This window comes from Lampris incognitus, chromosome 7 (assembly GCF_029633865.1).
Source record: "Lampris incognitus isolate fLamInc1 chromosome 7, fLamInc1.hap2, whole genome shotgun sequence".
Classification (NCBI taxonomy): Eukaryota; Metazoa; Chordata; class Actinopteri; order Lampriformes; family Lampridae; genus Lampris; species Lampris incognitus.
Genome location: NC_079217.1, coordinates 20,996,862 through 21,012,832, shown reverse-complemented (window position 1 = coordinate 21,012,832; position 15,971 = coordinate 20,996,862). Strand labels below are relative to the sequence as shown.

General features: G+C 44.5%; 1 protein-coding gene across 1 annotated transcript in view; it reads right to left on the bottom strand.

Annotated features, from left to right (window-relative positions):
* Positions 1 to 15,971, bottom strand: part of clcn2c (chloride channel 2c) — a 187,901-nt gene that overhangs the window by 74,212 nt on the left and 97,718 nt on the right. Inside the window, 2 exon segments of the mRNA XM_056283103.1 lie at positions 85 to 213; positions 1,004 to 1,135. Coding sequence (XP_056139078.1) covers positions 85 to 213; positions 1,004 to 1,135 — 261 coding nt within the window.

The following is a 15,971-nucleotide window of genomic DNA, read 5'->3' as shown; positions in this document are numbered from 1 at the left end:
ATTGCATTTGTTTTGAAGGTTGATCAATGTACATTGTCCCTTCCCATACAAACGGTTAACAAAAAAAAAAATGCGTTGTCATACCGACAGCCTGTGGAGCGAGGATCTGGGTGAAGCCAGCAGAAAAAGTGATGAGGACCACGGGGTAGGTGACCCAGGCCAGGTACTGCAGGAACACATTACTGTCCAGGCCACCATACATCCACTTCTGCGCTGTGGACACACACACACACACACACGGACACACAAAATAATGTGATCTTACTGTCTGATGTAAAGGGATGAGAGATAAATGATCGCTTTACAAGTACATTTATAGGATTTATGCAACAGCATTCTTGTCACACACTCACTTACACCTAGCCTACGCAAACATGCGCACACTAACACACAAGAGTGGTGCGGTTGTTTTTTTGGGGCTCTTAGTCATCTTTAGCCATGTACAGGAAAGAGTGTGTGTGTGTGTGTGTGTGTGTGTGTGTGTGTGTGTGTGTGTGTGTGTGTGCATCTGTGTGGTCTCTGTTGACAGGTGGTTAGTCATGAACACACACACACACACACACACACACACACACACACACACACACACACACACACACACACACACACACACACACACACACACACAGATAGGGCAGGTGACACCCAGTTGAATTAAGAAGGATGCCATAGAGCTTCATATTACACCCCTTTTAATCCATCATGATATTCGTCCATTTCAACATGTCCTCTGCCTCCTTTTCTTTGTCCCTGAGAAGTGGAGCTGATTTGTGGGGAGACTTCCATCTGTCTCTGTCCAGCCACTTTACCTCCATCTGTCCCTCACTCCCTCTGTATTTCCCCTCTACCCCTCGCCGTGTGAGAACATGGCCGTCACACACCAGATTAACCGAGGAGTAGGCTGCTCTCTGAATTTATCCTTTGAAACACATTCACCTATCCATTCACTCATCCATCTCTCTTGTGTTTGTGTGTCTCCTCCTCTTTCTCCCCCCTCTCTCACCTTGTAGGCAGATGGCTATGCAGAAGTCCACCACCCAGCTGACCAGAGCCATCACCAGCCCCAAGAGGATGAGGAAGATCCAGTCTTCCCCGACCCTTGAGATCAGGAACTTCTGACAGCGCACAGTGCAGACTAAAGAAGTGGAGAAACAATGCAAAGATTAGGCGGGGCCGCGTACCTGAACCACATGACCCACAACAGTGAGGGCGCTCTATGCTCCAGGTGAAGCTGGCACGAGGGACTCAGGCAATGAGGGAAATATTCAATGCTCTATGTATCTAGTCATCAGGATTCGCACTATCAGCTTTGGCAATGAAGGATGAGTACTCTGGGCAACATGGCTGGTAATAGTGACAAAGAAACCACAAAACTTTGTTATATCACTTTTTTTCTTTTTTTGGAAAAACTAGAGCAGTCTATCTCCTTTTCAAATGCCAGCAGTATCCAGTGGAGATTAGGCCAAAGCAAGTATATTTAAGACTCAGACAGAAATCCTGTATATTTCATGGGATTGTCTGAAAGGGCCCGTGGCTCAAAACCCCGGACACTTGGTCCACAGTATGGCACAGCAATCTTCCTACGCAGTAACCCATTCTTTACCTGGTATTTTGTCTGTCTGAACCTGTCTGAATGGGACAAAGACGACGGCGTTGCATTCTCATGGTCAAACCCTCCTTCCTGTTCCACTGCAGGGTAGCTGCAACATGGAGCTAATGAAATAACAGCGGCACAAAAGCAACTCCGTGTTGTGCAAAGGTGTAGCCACGGGAGTAATTGTAGAACAGAAAACGAACTTCAGCGTATCTGAACGGAGTCTTTCCAGGAAAATATGTGAATATGTGAAAGGGGGATAGGTTTATTATTAGGGGTGGACGATACTGGATCGAATGCCGAATCATTCGATATGATCAAGACGCTCCTTGTTTCGCGAGATCGTGTGTTATTAACACTAGAACGACCGGGATTTCACTCCTACCTAAAACGACCATGGGCGGTCATTTTGACCGCCAGGTTTTAAGCTCTATATTCTGTCAAGACAAATACCCAGTTGAGATATTAATGCATTGCATATGTTAGCATGTCTGTAAGGAAACGACTGACACCAAAATTAACACTTTAACAATTTTAATACTGTATTGAATTCAGGAGGCAGCCGAGAATATGCCGCAGCCAGGACGCGAACCCGGGTCTCCTGCACCACGGGTTACTGCTCTAACCAGTCAACTAAAGGGTCCGACCCGTTAGCCAATGGGCTAGCGAGTCTACACATCCACATCCGTGATCGTTACGCTACTATTTTTCAAACAATTTAAAATCGCCGCTGTCCAATGCCTGTAAATATTGCTATGCCTCGTTTCCATCTCTTCCTGTCCTCTGCATCTTCCTCTGTCACACCAGCCACCTGCATGTCCTCCCGCACCACATCCATAAACCTCCCCCTTTGGCCTTCCTCTTTTCCTCTTCCCTGGCAGCTCCATATTCAGCATCCTTCTCCCAATAAACCCAGCATCTCTCCTCTGCACATGTCCAAACCATCTCAATCTTGTCTCTCTTGCTTTGTCTCTAACCGTCCAACCTGAGCTGTTCCTCTAATATACTCGTTCCTAATCCTGTCCTTCTTCATCACTCCCAACGAAGATCTTAGCATCTTCAACTCTGCCATCTTGTAAACCTTCCCTTTAACTCTTGCTGGTACACTTCTGTCACAGATAACTCCCGAAATCCTTCTCCACACCTCTCCACCCTGCCTGCACTCTCTTCTTCACCTCTCTTATGTACTCCCCATTACTTTGAAAAGTTGGTCCAAGTATTTTTACTTATCCACCTTCGTCACCGCTACTACTTGCATCATCACTATTCCGCTGTTCTCCCTCTCACTTCACTTCGCTCTGCTGCCTTGGGACGCCTGGTTGCCCCGATCGACCCGGTCACGGCTCTTTTCTGTCTTGGCCCCACAGTGGTGGAATGAACTCCCCACTGATGTCAGGACAGTGGAGTCGCTGCCCATCTTTCGGCGCAGGTTGAAAACTCACCTTTTCAAGAACTACTACCCTGTTACTTGCTCTTAACACTTATTGTATTCACTCATTTAAAAGGAAAAAAATCTCTTTCTTGCACTTTTACTTTAGCACTGGTTTTGCTCTTAGGTGCTTGTTTAGAGAGAGATGCACTTATGACCTCTGATGACTAGTAGTTCCCCTGATGATGCACTTATTGTAAGTCACTTTGGATAAAAGTGTCGGCTAAATGACTGTAATGTAATGTAATGTAGTCATGGTGCGTCTGAAACGGCGGCTGTAACCAGACATGTTGGCAATAATACCCGAAAAACAAATGGAAAACACATATTGCTAATCTAACAAACGTAACAAGGCCTATAAAACTATAAAACTACACTATAAAATGTGAAATGCAAAAAGAGAACTGAACGTTGCGAAGGAAATGATGCAAAAACACGCCATAAATAGTGACATATGAAACGCACGGTCATTTTGACCGCTCATGGTCGTTTCAGGTACTAGATCTTATTATAACCTTTTTTGTGCAATTGATCCAGAACTCATTTTAATGCAAATATATATATATATAATTGTAGGCGTATTCAGGGAGCGGTAGGTCTGTACCTTTTTTTCCACAAAGTTATTAAACTTAGAAAATCCAAAACCGTCAAATTGGTCAAAGTTTTAAAGTAAAGCAATTGTGTTACACGACAAGAAAAGATGGCACAAGGGCCTAATTCTTAAAATAAAGGAAAAATCGAGAACTACAACAGTGTTTTGTCTCTTGCTTACCGAGGTATCCACGGTATTGTGCTGGATCGAAACCGTGAGCCCTGAATCGTGACACGTATCGAACCGTGAGATTTGTCAATCGCCCCACCCCTATCGATCATCAATGTCCCAGGGTTTGAAATCCAGGGAAAATGTAGGTCTGAAAGGCTACACAGAACTACAATATTCCACATGGAGCCGTATAGACAAGTAAAAGCATTATGCGGTAATCTCATCACAGCCGGACATCATACCTGCAGTTAAATTAAAGATGGGCTGCAATGGGCTGCAGGTCTGATGCTGGTAAACACACATCGCTATGTAAGGCCAATGTAGGCACATAGAGCGAAACACAGTAAGGGCTACCACACACACACACACACACACACACACACACACAGTATTGGTTGGCATACTGTATCACCTATTAAGCTCACTTATATAAAAGCAGTATAAAATTCACATTCGGGGTTATTATGCTGTATAATGATCAACATTATGTTGATCCCTCACACACACAACACACACACACACTGTTCATGCCAATTGTGACTAATTACCACAACAAAACATTAATTTGATGTGGGTTCATTAGGATGTGCTTGTACACAAAACTGTGCTTGTTCAACTCCATGGTCCTTTTCTCATTGTCTTCCTCCTTCTCAGCTTGTCCTCGTTTCCCCTTTCCTCCGCTGTGAGATGACACTTGTCGCAGCAGGAGGCCGCTTCTGGAAATACTCTCTCTCTCTCTCTCTCTCTCTCTCTCTCTCTCTCTCTCTCTCTCCTCTCTCTCTCTCTCTCTCTCTCTCTCTCTCTCTCTCTCTCTCTCTCTCTCTCTCTCTCTCTCTCTCTCTCTCTCTCTCTCTCTCTCTCTCTCTCTCTCTCTCTCTCTCTCTCTCTCTCTCTCTCTCTCTCTCTCTCTCTCTCTCTCTCTCTCTCTCTCTCTCGTCTAGTCTTCAGCATGTGCAAAGAGTTTTAAAATTCTTACATACCCGCTGCCTGAAGGCTCACTGTTAACATACCGGTTGAAAAGCAAACTCAATAGTCCCATTAAACTAAAACTAAGCCAAGTAATAATTTTCTCATTTTATCTAGTAAAGAATGCCCAGTCTTACTGCTGAAGACACTGTGTCCTCTCTGGAGATGAAAAAGAAGAAAAACAATGCTTGTTTTTCCTTTGTATTCTGGACGACTGTCAATGAGTCGAACCTTGTCACTGTAAATCACAGAAAGTTGAATCAGTTCATCTGGACACCATCTTTATTAAAGAGGAACGTTTCATCACTCAGCCCTGGCCGCCTGTCCAGGGTGTCTCCCCGCCTGCCGCCCGATGACTGCTGGGATAGGCTCCAGCATCCCACAACCCTACCTAGGATAAGCGGCTTGGATAATGGATGGATGGATGGGTTTTATCATTCATCTAAGTGACCTCTTCAGGTCACTTAGATACAGTGACACCAATACAGTGGCACCACGACCGAAACAACGACCGGGTTCATATGCATTGGAAAGTTTGATTAAAAAATTCCTTTTTAAGTCAAGCAATCTGGATGAGAGATGAATCGCTTGCCTTCTCCTTAACCCCCCCCTCTCTATATGAAGATAGGAAAAAACTTAAATGCATTTCATGCATTTAATTTAATGTGTTTTTTTTCTCCCTATAGCTATCTTAATATTCCGCTCCTCATTTGCTGAGCACTTTTATCTACACCATTGATGGTTTCTGGAAAAAAAACTCGCTATATATATATACTATATCCATCCATCCATTATCCAAGCTGCATATCCCAATTGGTGTTGCAGGGATGCTGGAGCCTATTCCAGCAGTCATTGGGCTGCAGGCGGGGAAATACCCTGGACAGGCCACCAGGCCATCACAGGGCACACACACACACACACACACACACACACACATACACACACACACACACACACACACACACACACACACACACACACACACACACACACACACACACACACACCTAGGGACAATTTAGTACCGCCGATTCACCTGATCTACATGTCTTTTGACTGTGGGAGGAAACCGGAGCACCTGGAGGAAACCCATGCAGACACAGGGAGAACATGCAAACTCCACACAGAGGACAAACTGGGATGACCCCCAAGGTTGGACAACCCCATGGTTCAAGCCCAGGACCTTCTTGCTGTGAGTTGACCGCGCTAACCAGTCCAGCTGTGCATTGCTGTAACCGATGGTAGCCGCTTCCAGGCTAGCATTACTGCTAGCTAGTTCGATTGCTATAGTTTCTCATGTACGGAACTGCAGGTTGGTCTAAATTAAGGTAAACGACAATGCATGGTGACTGAGAAGTTGCTAGTTCGACTCTCCTACTCCTAGGGATTATGTTCTTGTTTCTCCGTTAAGACCCAGGCATCGGTCTGTGATGGTATCCCTGAGCCAGATTCAGCACCCTTTCCTCCTAAACCATGGTAATAAGCAGCTCTGGTCAGGAGCTGTGAAATATGTAAAAGGCACAATGCATTTCCAGCCTGCTGGCAGAATGTCCATCTGGTGCTGCGAAGCTGTAAACATTTTAATTAGCTGCTCTGACAATGTTTAAGTATCACCCTGCTTCTTATATGAATTGAGCATGACGTGCACATGCTCACACAAGCCATCATACACACACTAATACATACACACACACACACACACACACAAACAACTTCACCGACTCACTCCACAGACATCTGTTGCACTTCTGAGAAAAGACTGCATTTTCATATCTTGGTCTAAATATGTATTGTATTGTGCTTGTCTGTGTGTGCACCTGTGTGTGTATGTTGTGTGTGTACATGTGTGTGTTGTGTTTGTTGAAGTAAGAGTAGCCTTGTCTTCTTGGAACTGTAATTTTGTTGCCTCTCTCTGTGCTGGTATTGCTTAATAGTCCCCCCCCCCCTGCAGCAGTCGCACACACACACACACACACACACACACACACCCACACACACACACACACACACACACACACAGATCGGTTACCTACTTTATTCTCCTTGGCATGTAATAAGCAACATTCTAGTTCCCAATCACTCACATTGCCCTCTGACTCATCTCTGGTGCCACTCTCCCCTCGCCTTCCTTTCCTGGCTCTGCTTTCTACAAATCACTTTCAGCCTCTGTCTCTCTTTCTTTCTCATTCAATCTATCCATTTTTTTACATTTATTCTTGCATTTCGCTCTCTTCCCCCCCCCCTCTCACTCTTTCACTCTTTCTATCTCTCTCTCTCTTTCCCTCACTCTCTCCTCCCTCTCCCTCACACACAAATCAGGTTGCCTTGGATACAAAATGCACCTGAAACCGACCACAAAGTAACACCGTGTGTGTGTGTGTGTGTGTGTGTGTGTGCGCATGTGCGTGCGCACTTTATATTTTCTAACAGTAAGGGAGGGTGGAAGGACGCATCTATGCTGGTTCCCGGTGGCAACCTCTATAAAAACTCAATTATTCAAATCACTACCCTCATTTGTTATGCAGGGTGACAGTTATAGGTGTGAAGGCAAAAAATAGCCCACCGTTAATGTCTCCTATTTGCACAGTCATGCCAGTGATACCTATCCTCATTTGTGTGTGTGTGTGTGTGTGTGTGTGTGTGTGTGTGTGTGTTCCTGCATCCATTATGTTGCTTCAAGCATAAGGGAGAGATTCAATTAGAGATGCCTGGCCGTGTTTAAGACCACCAGCTAATTAGATTAACATTTATGTGGGAAGCCAATTCTGACCACTAAGCTCTTTCTCTCTTTAACCCTGAATTTGGAAGAGATTGAAGAAGGGATGGGCAGAGGAAGAGCGAAGAAGAGTGTGAGATAAACTAACTGGAAAATTTGCCCCGAAACCCAACGTGGAAGACAGAATAAACACAGCCTGCAACGTTTCTATCTGGCATATATTTGCCCACCTTTCTTCCCAAGCACGCCAACTCCAGCATTTCCACCCCCCCCCCCGCTACATGCACCCATACATCCTCCGATTCCTCCCTGATGTTGATGGGTTCTCTATGCTAACGGGATGTAAAACGAGGTGATGTTTATGTAAATGTGATGTAAAAGCGCTTGCGCCGGTCCCAGGCGAGTGGGTGAAGGCGGCTCGTCTCTCTCACTCAATCACCCCGCTCACTCGTTCTCTCGCTCGGCTGTGACACATGGCTTACGGCTGCAGTACAATGTATGCTTAATGAGGTATAATAGTGTACACTCGCAGTGCATGCACGAAAACACCCACGCAAGAACCCCGTACAAAGACGGTCGCCCGGGTTCTCACTCGAAGTTGCTTCTTCATCATTCTCCATCGCAGAATGTTTAATCTATATTTAATGTGCTTAAGGGGAGCATTAAAGATAAAACCCCAAATGCTCGGGGGGTATTTTGCTTCTTTTCCTAGTCAGCAGTGAACTATGATCACATATCGCTGTGCAGATGTTTTAGATACTCCAGCGCTATTCAATAATCTTTCTTTTCTGGCTGAAAACAATTATGGAGGGGTAAAGAGACTCAATGTCAGACCTGAGTCTGCTTCACACAGATGAGGTGCAAATATAAGAAACTCAATCTGGAAATTTTGCAAAGTTCACAGACTGTGTGTATCCAGCACTGGAGAAAATATACACCAAGCCCATCACTTTTCCATCCATGAGATGGATGGATTCAAGAGGGAAAGAACAGCGTCTAAATTTGACAACTGTTTATGTGTTTGATTATGTAATTGTGTGTGTTTGTTTGTGTGTGTGTATGTCCGTTATTGGCGATAGGTTAGGTTCCCTGATGAGAACACCGAGGAACCACTCCTGATGTCCCATCTTGGGCTCATCTTAGTAGAGGTCAGATAAAGTAGAACCCTACCCAGGGCTGCATTGAACCATCACAACTATTCATCTAATGGGTGGTTGAAACCACCTGTTTGGTTCTTCTTTTAACTTGGGGACACACATACACACTTTCAAAGCCACCAAAAAGAGATAGCAGGACAATGAGGTGGTGCATATTAGGGATGCACAATATTGGCTCTTTGCCGATATCTGATATTTTCCAACTCATTTTAGCCAATTGACCTCTATTTTTACAGGGCTGGTCTATTTTTTTTTCTCTAGGTACAGGTACCCGGCCCTCCAACAGGTAAAAACTACAAAGAACTGTGAAAAAAACAAGTACAATCTTTTTAAAATTTATTAGAATGAATATCTCATTGTACCAGAGGCAATGCATTGCAATAATGCAACCTTGTGGGTTTTTTTCATTGCACATTAAAGTACTAAATAAAATAAATCAAATCGATGTGTATCAATGATCCTGTAGTTAAAATGATCTAGTTAATTAATTCAGTACCAGTTAAAGCATTTGCCACTTAACTTACCCATTTTCCAAAGTAGCCTATCTGAAATCGCCTCAGAAAACGTGGCTGGCAAGCAATCACACGCAACACAGATGCAGTTGGTGTAGCAGGTAAAAAACAAAAACAAAAAACAAACAAACAAAAAAAAGCTCCACCCCGCCTATGTGACACATCGTCTCCGTGCCTAGTCAACGCTTCGCATCTCGTGGGCTTAATTTAAGCGTTATCTTATCGGCCTGTCATATCAGCATTTCGCACCAGTGCCGACATTTCATTTTAAAGTGTTTATCAGCCAATATAGGTGATGTGCTGATATCATCATGCATCCCTAGTAAATATCATTGTACCAGCTCTAATCTATGTCTTTTCTGTCATCCTCATTTTGCTGTCACCCTCCAAACCCAATCTGTTCTTTAAATTAAATTAGTATGAGATACTGAGACAACAATTTTACATTAGACTGTAATTTATAATATTAATCCAATCCAACCAGAGCCCTGCAACCTCCAGTACCATGTCCACCAACCAAAATTGGTCCCTGGCAGGAGGTATGACCCAGTGTGATCCCATATTACTGTCTTTGTACTAGGGCTGTCACTATCACAAAAAGGTAAAAAAAAGATTAAAAAAAAATCATGTTCAATATTAAGAACAGAAATATTGAAGAATTCGGATTTACATCTGAATTTGTGTGCCAAAGATGGCTCAAATTTCAAGGCTACGCATATATAGGCCTATCTGTTGGCCAGTAATAAGCTGTCTCATCTTTTTCCATTTGTATGGAGCAGTGGGTGTAATGGCATAAACAGGGACAGTAATTGCTCGGAAGAATTTCACGAGCAAGGACCATGCCATGACAACGTGAGTTTATGGGTTAACGAGGAGAGGAATTATTGGATGATGGGGATGAATAATGGAAGTGAAGGAGAGGATGGACGTGGAGGTCTTCTGATTAGGCTGATGTGGGACATCTTGACATTTGATGGATGAGGAGAAGGGGAATCAGGGTGGGGGTTCCATCTCAGGTGATGTTTTGCCTGGGCCGACTATGGACCCCAGATGGTACATGATAGGTTGGCCAGGCATAAGTAGGCTTGCCAGGTGATTAGAGGAGTGGTTGAGGTATGGCCCTGCTCCCGAACTTTGGTTAACAAGTTAACTTCATGTAACTAGCAAGGACCACACCAACGACAATGTGAGTTTAGGGGTTTATGAGGAGAGGAAGCATTGGATGATGGGGATGAATGGAAGTGAGGTAGAGGATGGATGTGGAGGTCATCTGATTAGGCTGATCTGGCACGTCTTGACATTTGGTGGGTGGAGAGAAGGAGACTCAGGGTGGGGCTTCCATCTCAGGTGATGGTTTGGCCGAGCCAACTATGGACCCCCAAAAAGTTGGATTAGATTGAGCTGAGGTGAGCATGGAGTTGACGGAGGTCATAGAGATTACTGCAAATGTAAGGTTTTCTAACACTGGAGCTAGTTGAATTTGGTGGCTGAAATTGGTGGGACTGGTGTGGAATGGATGTCCAATTCTGGGGCCAAGAGCCTGAATTTCTGGAAGGAGAAGTGAGACAATGAATCAGCTATGCAGTTGTGGTGCCTGGGGACATGAGCTGCGCAAAGGAGGAACCGCTGCTGGGTGGAGAGTAATGTGTTTGTGTAGAAGCATAATTGCTGAGGAACGAGATCGACCTTTGTTTATGATGTCTGCTATGACCGTGTTACCTGAGTGAATGAATATGGACTTCCTAGACCATTCGTGCCCCCAAAGAATGGCGGCTATTATGATGAGGTACAGCTCGTGGAGTGCAGACGAGGGGGAACTGGACTGTCGGTCAAGAGAATTGAACTCTGGGGGCCACTTAGAAGCGAACCATCTCCTGCTGCCGTAACCGCCGGAGCCTATGCAAGGAGCTAAATTGGTATACAGTTGGATGTTGTCTGGGTTAGATCTACGTTTTACTGGAGAGGATTTGCTGGCGTAAAGCTGGAGGGGACAAGGGAGGGCCGATGGATTGATGAAGCTGGCCATGGGGTTGGCCCTGCTGTGGCTAGGGTGAAAAGATTATTACATGTTGAAAAAACATTTGGGTGTTGGGGAGGGAGGGGAGAAAAGGATAGACCAGTAGGAAATGGAGGAGGCTGAAAAGACCCAGCTTGGTTCATCTGAGGTGGGGCCCCATGGGTTGCTGAGTGGAGCTCTTGGATTGCTGTGTTGGCTGTTAGGGAAGTATTAGAAGTAGCAGAAGCCATGTTGCTGTGTATAGCTGAAAGGGAAATATTAGAAGGAGCAGAAGCTGTGCTGCTGTATACGGGTGGAGGAAGGGTAGAGGGATGGATGATGGGATGAAAGGATGTATGTGCATGGGGATTGTGTGAAGCCTGTGAACACAAGGATGAAAAGAAAATGTGATGAGATGAGAAAGGTCAGACACAGAGGGAGCAGGCTCAGGCGGAAATACAACCTTGCCTTTGCAAGGGGGGCTAAGGGTGCCGGCTGTGGCCCTGGAGGAGGAGGCGTCGCAATGTTACGAGTAATGATCCTGGAGGTGACTTGCCCAGGTGAGGATACTGGAGGCATGGGCGGCTCGGGGTTTGTTGTGGCTGGAGTGTTCTGGATGCCAAGTGAAGTTGAAACAACCTTGTTTTTACTGTCAGAGTGACTGAAGGAAATGCCTTTCCTTTTTATAGCACTCTGAAGATGAGCCAAAAGCCAGTCTCTGATGTTAGTTTTGGGTCAAGGATACTGAAGCAGCCGATGCGACGGAGATGTGCCACGAATGCACCATGGAGGGCTACCGGGAGTTGGTCGTGAGGGAGGTGGCTAATGAGGAGAGCGAATGAGCCGGCTTCCATGTCATTGTCTGTGGTGGCCGCGGGTCCTGGACCTCGTGGATGGGGGAGAAAAAGCATGAGATAAGAGTCAGAGCTGGAGAGATCTCATTAGTTCGGCTTGGATGGGGGTGCTCGCGAGGCCAAGGAACTGCTTTGGTGAGCAGTTTGGCTATGGTCGGACTGCAGTGGGAATATCATGACTGGAGGAGAATCACTGGCGAGCAGATCGTCGCCTGAATCGGGCGGACTGATTCGCAGTTCGGGATCCATGGCAAGTTGGTTTTTGTTTTTATTTTTCCAAGGTAGAGTTATCTGCTTTGAATTATTGCGATCGATCGATGGCATGGTCTATCATCAATCGAACGGAGACAAACAGCGCTGGATGGGTTGGCCAGGTATAAGTAGGCTTGCTTCTGGTTAGAGGAACTTAATTTATTAGTAAAAGGTGCAAAATATGAACTGGAACATTATGTCACAGTTTAAAAAAAATGCTTAGTAGGGAGGCTGGCCACTAGAAAATGACTTAATGGCAATAATGCACCTGTCTCCTAAGGATATTTGTTTTTTTCTCTCTCTCTGGTCACCCTGGCTCCTTATTATTGCCCTCTAAAATGCTCTCATTATGTTACTTACTTAATTGCTGCTTCCTGAATGTGATGGGTGATCACACTTTCAGCATTCCTTTGTTATTTATCTATCAAATTATTTAAAATATCAAATTTCTCCACCTGACTTGTGTTGGCTTGCTTATTTAAATTCAATTTCGATATTCAAATCTAAAATGACATACAGACTTGGTACCAATGTCTGAAACCAATAGTTGATTTGAGTCTACACTGATGGAAACACAGCTATGTACTTTAAAGTGCATATTGAAGGTTACATTTTTTTTAATGAAATTTACTATGAAAATGACCTGAAAACGACCTTTGGAAAAGTTAATGCAAGATTTAATGCTTTACAAGACATAAAGGCACAAATTCAGAGGAAAAAGTGGCCATTTTGAGCAACGTTCATAAAAATGCCATTATTTTTCCAACATCGCATCATATTACATAACAGAAGGGAGTCAGTCTCCTTGGCACTGCCTCAGCTCAATGTGCAACAGTAGGGAATGTGAGTCTGAGTGCATGCAATATAGTGAGTTAGTCTTTTTTCAAGTAAATATTGCATTTCACCATACATCATCATGGTAAATCATTGTGTTTGTGCAGACTGCACAAACTCCAGCCTGTCCGGACTTTGAGTCCACAATTTTCCTAACAGGAAAAGGAACGGTGCTAGCTTTCGTGCCTGGGTGCGTTTTGTGCAGGGGAAGAGATGGGATTTCACTGCTGCATCTGTTATGAAAAGTGCGGTCATGTGTGGTACTCATTTTAGACCGGAGGATTATCTTCCCGGCAATATGATGGAGTTCAGGGTGGGATGTTGAAGCAAGGATTGAGTGAGACTGACAGCTGACGCGGTTCCTTCAGTGCACACAGTGGCCTCATCAGGTACACAGTCTGCAGCAGCTTATGGTTCTGCCGCTGGTGGGAGCAATGGTCATGGATCCATTAGAGATTTACTTCAGAGAGAGCATTTCTGACCTTTTTTTTATTACTAGTTATGTATGCGTATTATACTCAAAGTTGTGATGTGAAATCTCATGATTTTCTATGTGTGTTTTGATGTAGAGCCAGATGCAAATTAAAACATTTTCTATAAATAAAATATCTAATTGAGGATTGAGACAGCTTTAGTTCTGAGGGTTTTCTAGTTTTAAGTGGGTTGATTGGTATATTTTTCTTTTGATTATATACATTTGGCACATCCATATATTTTAAAAATGTCCAATCTTGTGTTTAATCTTTATGTATTAACTCTTAGTTTACATTTGTTACTTAGTTACAGAATGGGCCTCTCTTAACTGCAATTCATGAATATAGAAATACATTGATAGTTTATTTATATAGAACATATTTGTTACTATCCTTAGGCTGCTGCTGCATGCAGGCCTCACCATTAATTCAGATTTGTTATATATATATATAAATCTCCCTCTCACCCTTTTTTCGGGTGGTGTGTGTCTTCTTCGAGCTTGGGTCCTCTACCAGAGGCCTGGGAGTTTGAGGTTTCTGTGCAGTATCTCAGCTGTTCCTAGGACCGGACTCTTATGGACAGAGACCTCAGATGTTGTCCCTGGAATCTGCTGGAGCCACTCTCCCAGTTTGGGGGTTACAGCCCCCCAGTGCTCCTATTACCACTGGGACTACTGTGGATTTCACCTTCCACATCTGATCTAGTTCTTCCCTCAGTCCTTGGTATTTCGCTAGCTTCTCATGCGCTTTCTTCCTGATGTTGCCGTCATTCGGCTACATCGCTACATCGACCACTGCTGCTGCCTTCTGTGCTTTGTCGACCACCACAATGTCTGGTTGGTTAGCCAGCACCTGCTTGTCAGTCTGGAACTTGAAGTGCCACAGGATCTTAGCTCTGCCATTCTCAACCACCTTTGGCAGTGTCTCCCATTTGAACTTGGGGCCTTCCAGTCTGTATTCAGTACAGATGTTACTGTACACTATCCCAGCCACTTGGTTATGCCTTTCAGTGTACGCTTTCCCAACTAGCATTTTACACCCTGCTACTAAGTGCTGGACTGTCTCAGGGGCATCTTTGCAGAGCCTGCATCTTGGGTCTTGTCTGGTGTGGTAGACCCCTGCCCCAACTGATTGGGTCCTGAAGGACAGCACAGAGGTTCTGCTATGATCAGAGCCTCTGTGCTGTCCTTCAGTCCAGCCTTTTCTAGCCACTGGTAGGATTTCTCAATATCAGCTATTTCTTCTATCTATCGGTGGCACATCCCATGAAGGAGCTTGACCTTCCATGATACCTCCTCTTCTTCCTCCGCACTCTGTCTTCTGCTGCCTGAGGTACTCACTCAGCAGTTCATCCTGAGGGGCCCTCTTTCTGATGTACTTATGGATGTTCCTCGTTTCATACTGGATAGTGGCCCTGACACTCATTAACCCGCAGCCCCCATCTTTTTGTTTATCGTACAGTCAGCAGCTGGACTTTGGGTGGAACCCTCCGTACATTGTGAGGAGCTTCCATGTCCTTGTTTTTGTGGCCTTTATCTCCTCCTCTGGCCAGCTTATTATTCCAGCTGGGTATCTGATGACTGGTAGGGCACACACACATATATATATATACACACTCACACACACACACACACACACACACACACACACACACACACACACACACACCACAACTCAATTTCGCTCCTCTGACCATTATTCCTCCTAACCCTGGCTGGTCTGTTTGTGGTCTCTTGGACGGCTAGCAGGCTCATAATTATAAGACTGTGGTTGGTCATATGCACCCGAATAAACATTTAAAACCCTTCAGTGGCAAAACTAGTGTTGAAATCCATTAATTTCTTACTGTTCAATATTGATCGCTCTCCCCCATGTTATGTCACCTCTGGTTTGGCTTTTTTTAGATGCAGAAGTAAAATTCTCTCCCAAAAATGACTCCAGAAGTCACTGTAGTGTATATTTTTATGAAAATCTCATCCCTACATAATTTTCCTACACACTGATTCACCGGAGTCTCCAACCTGCAAACTGCTCTTTAAGTTGTGGAGTGAAGTCAAGGATCTGTGATTTGAAGTTCCTTCCTTCATTTTTTTAAGGAATTACAACATTTTGAAGGTAAAATAAATTTTGCGGCTGGAGAAATTTATGCACTTTATACCGACACAAAAACTGATGAGAGCAACACCACTGCTCTAGTTCAAAGAGCAAATGTGAAACACAACAGCGTAGTTGGAGGTAGAGAAATAGTTTATGTAGACAACTAAGTTTGTTGTTGTTTCTTGGAGAAAAAGTAACATTTACTGTAGGTTGTGCATCAGGAAGTAAAATGGGATAAAATTATTGATTTTCACCACTCCGCTCTGTGAAGACTCTCTCTCGCTCTCTCAAGTACATACACACACACACACACACACACACACACACA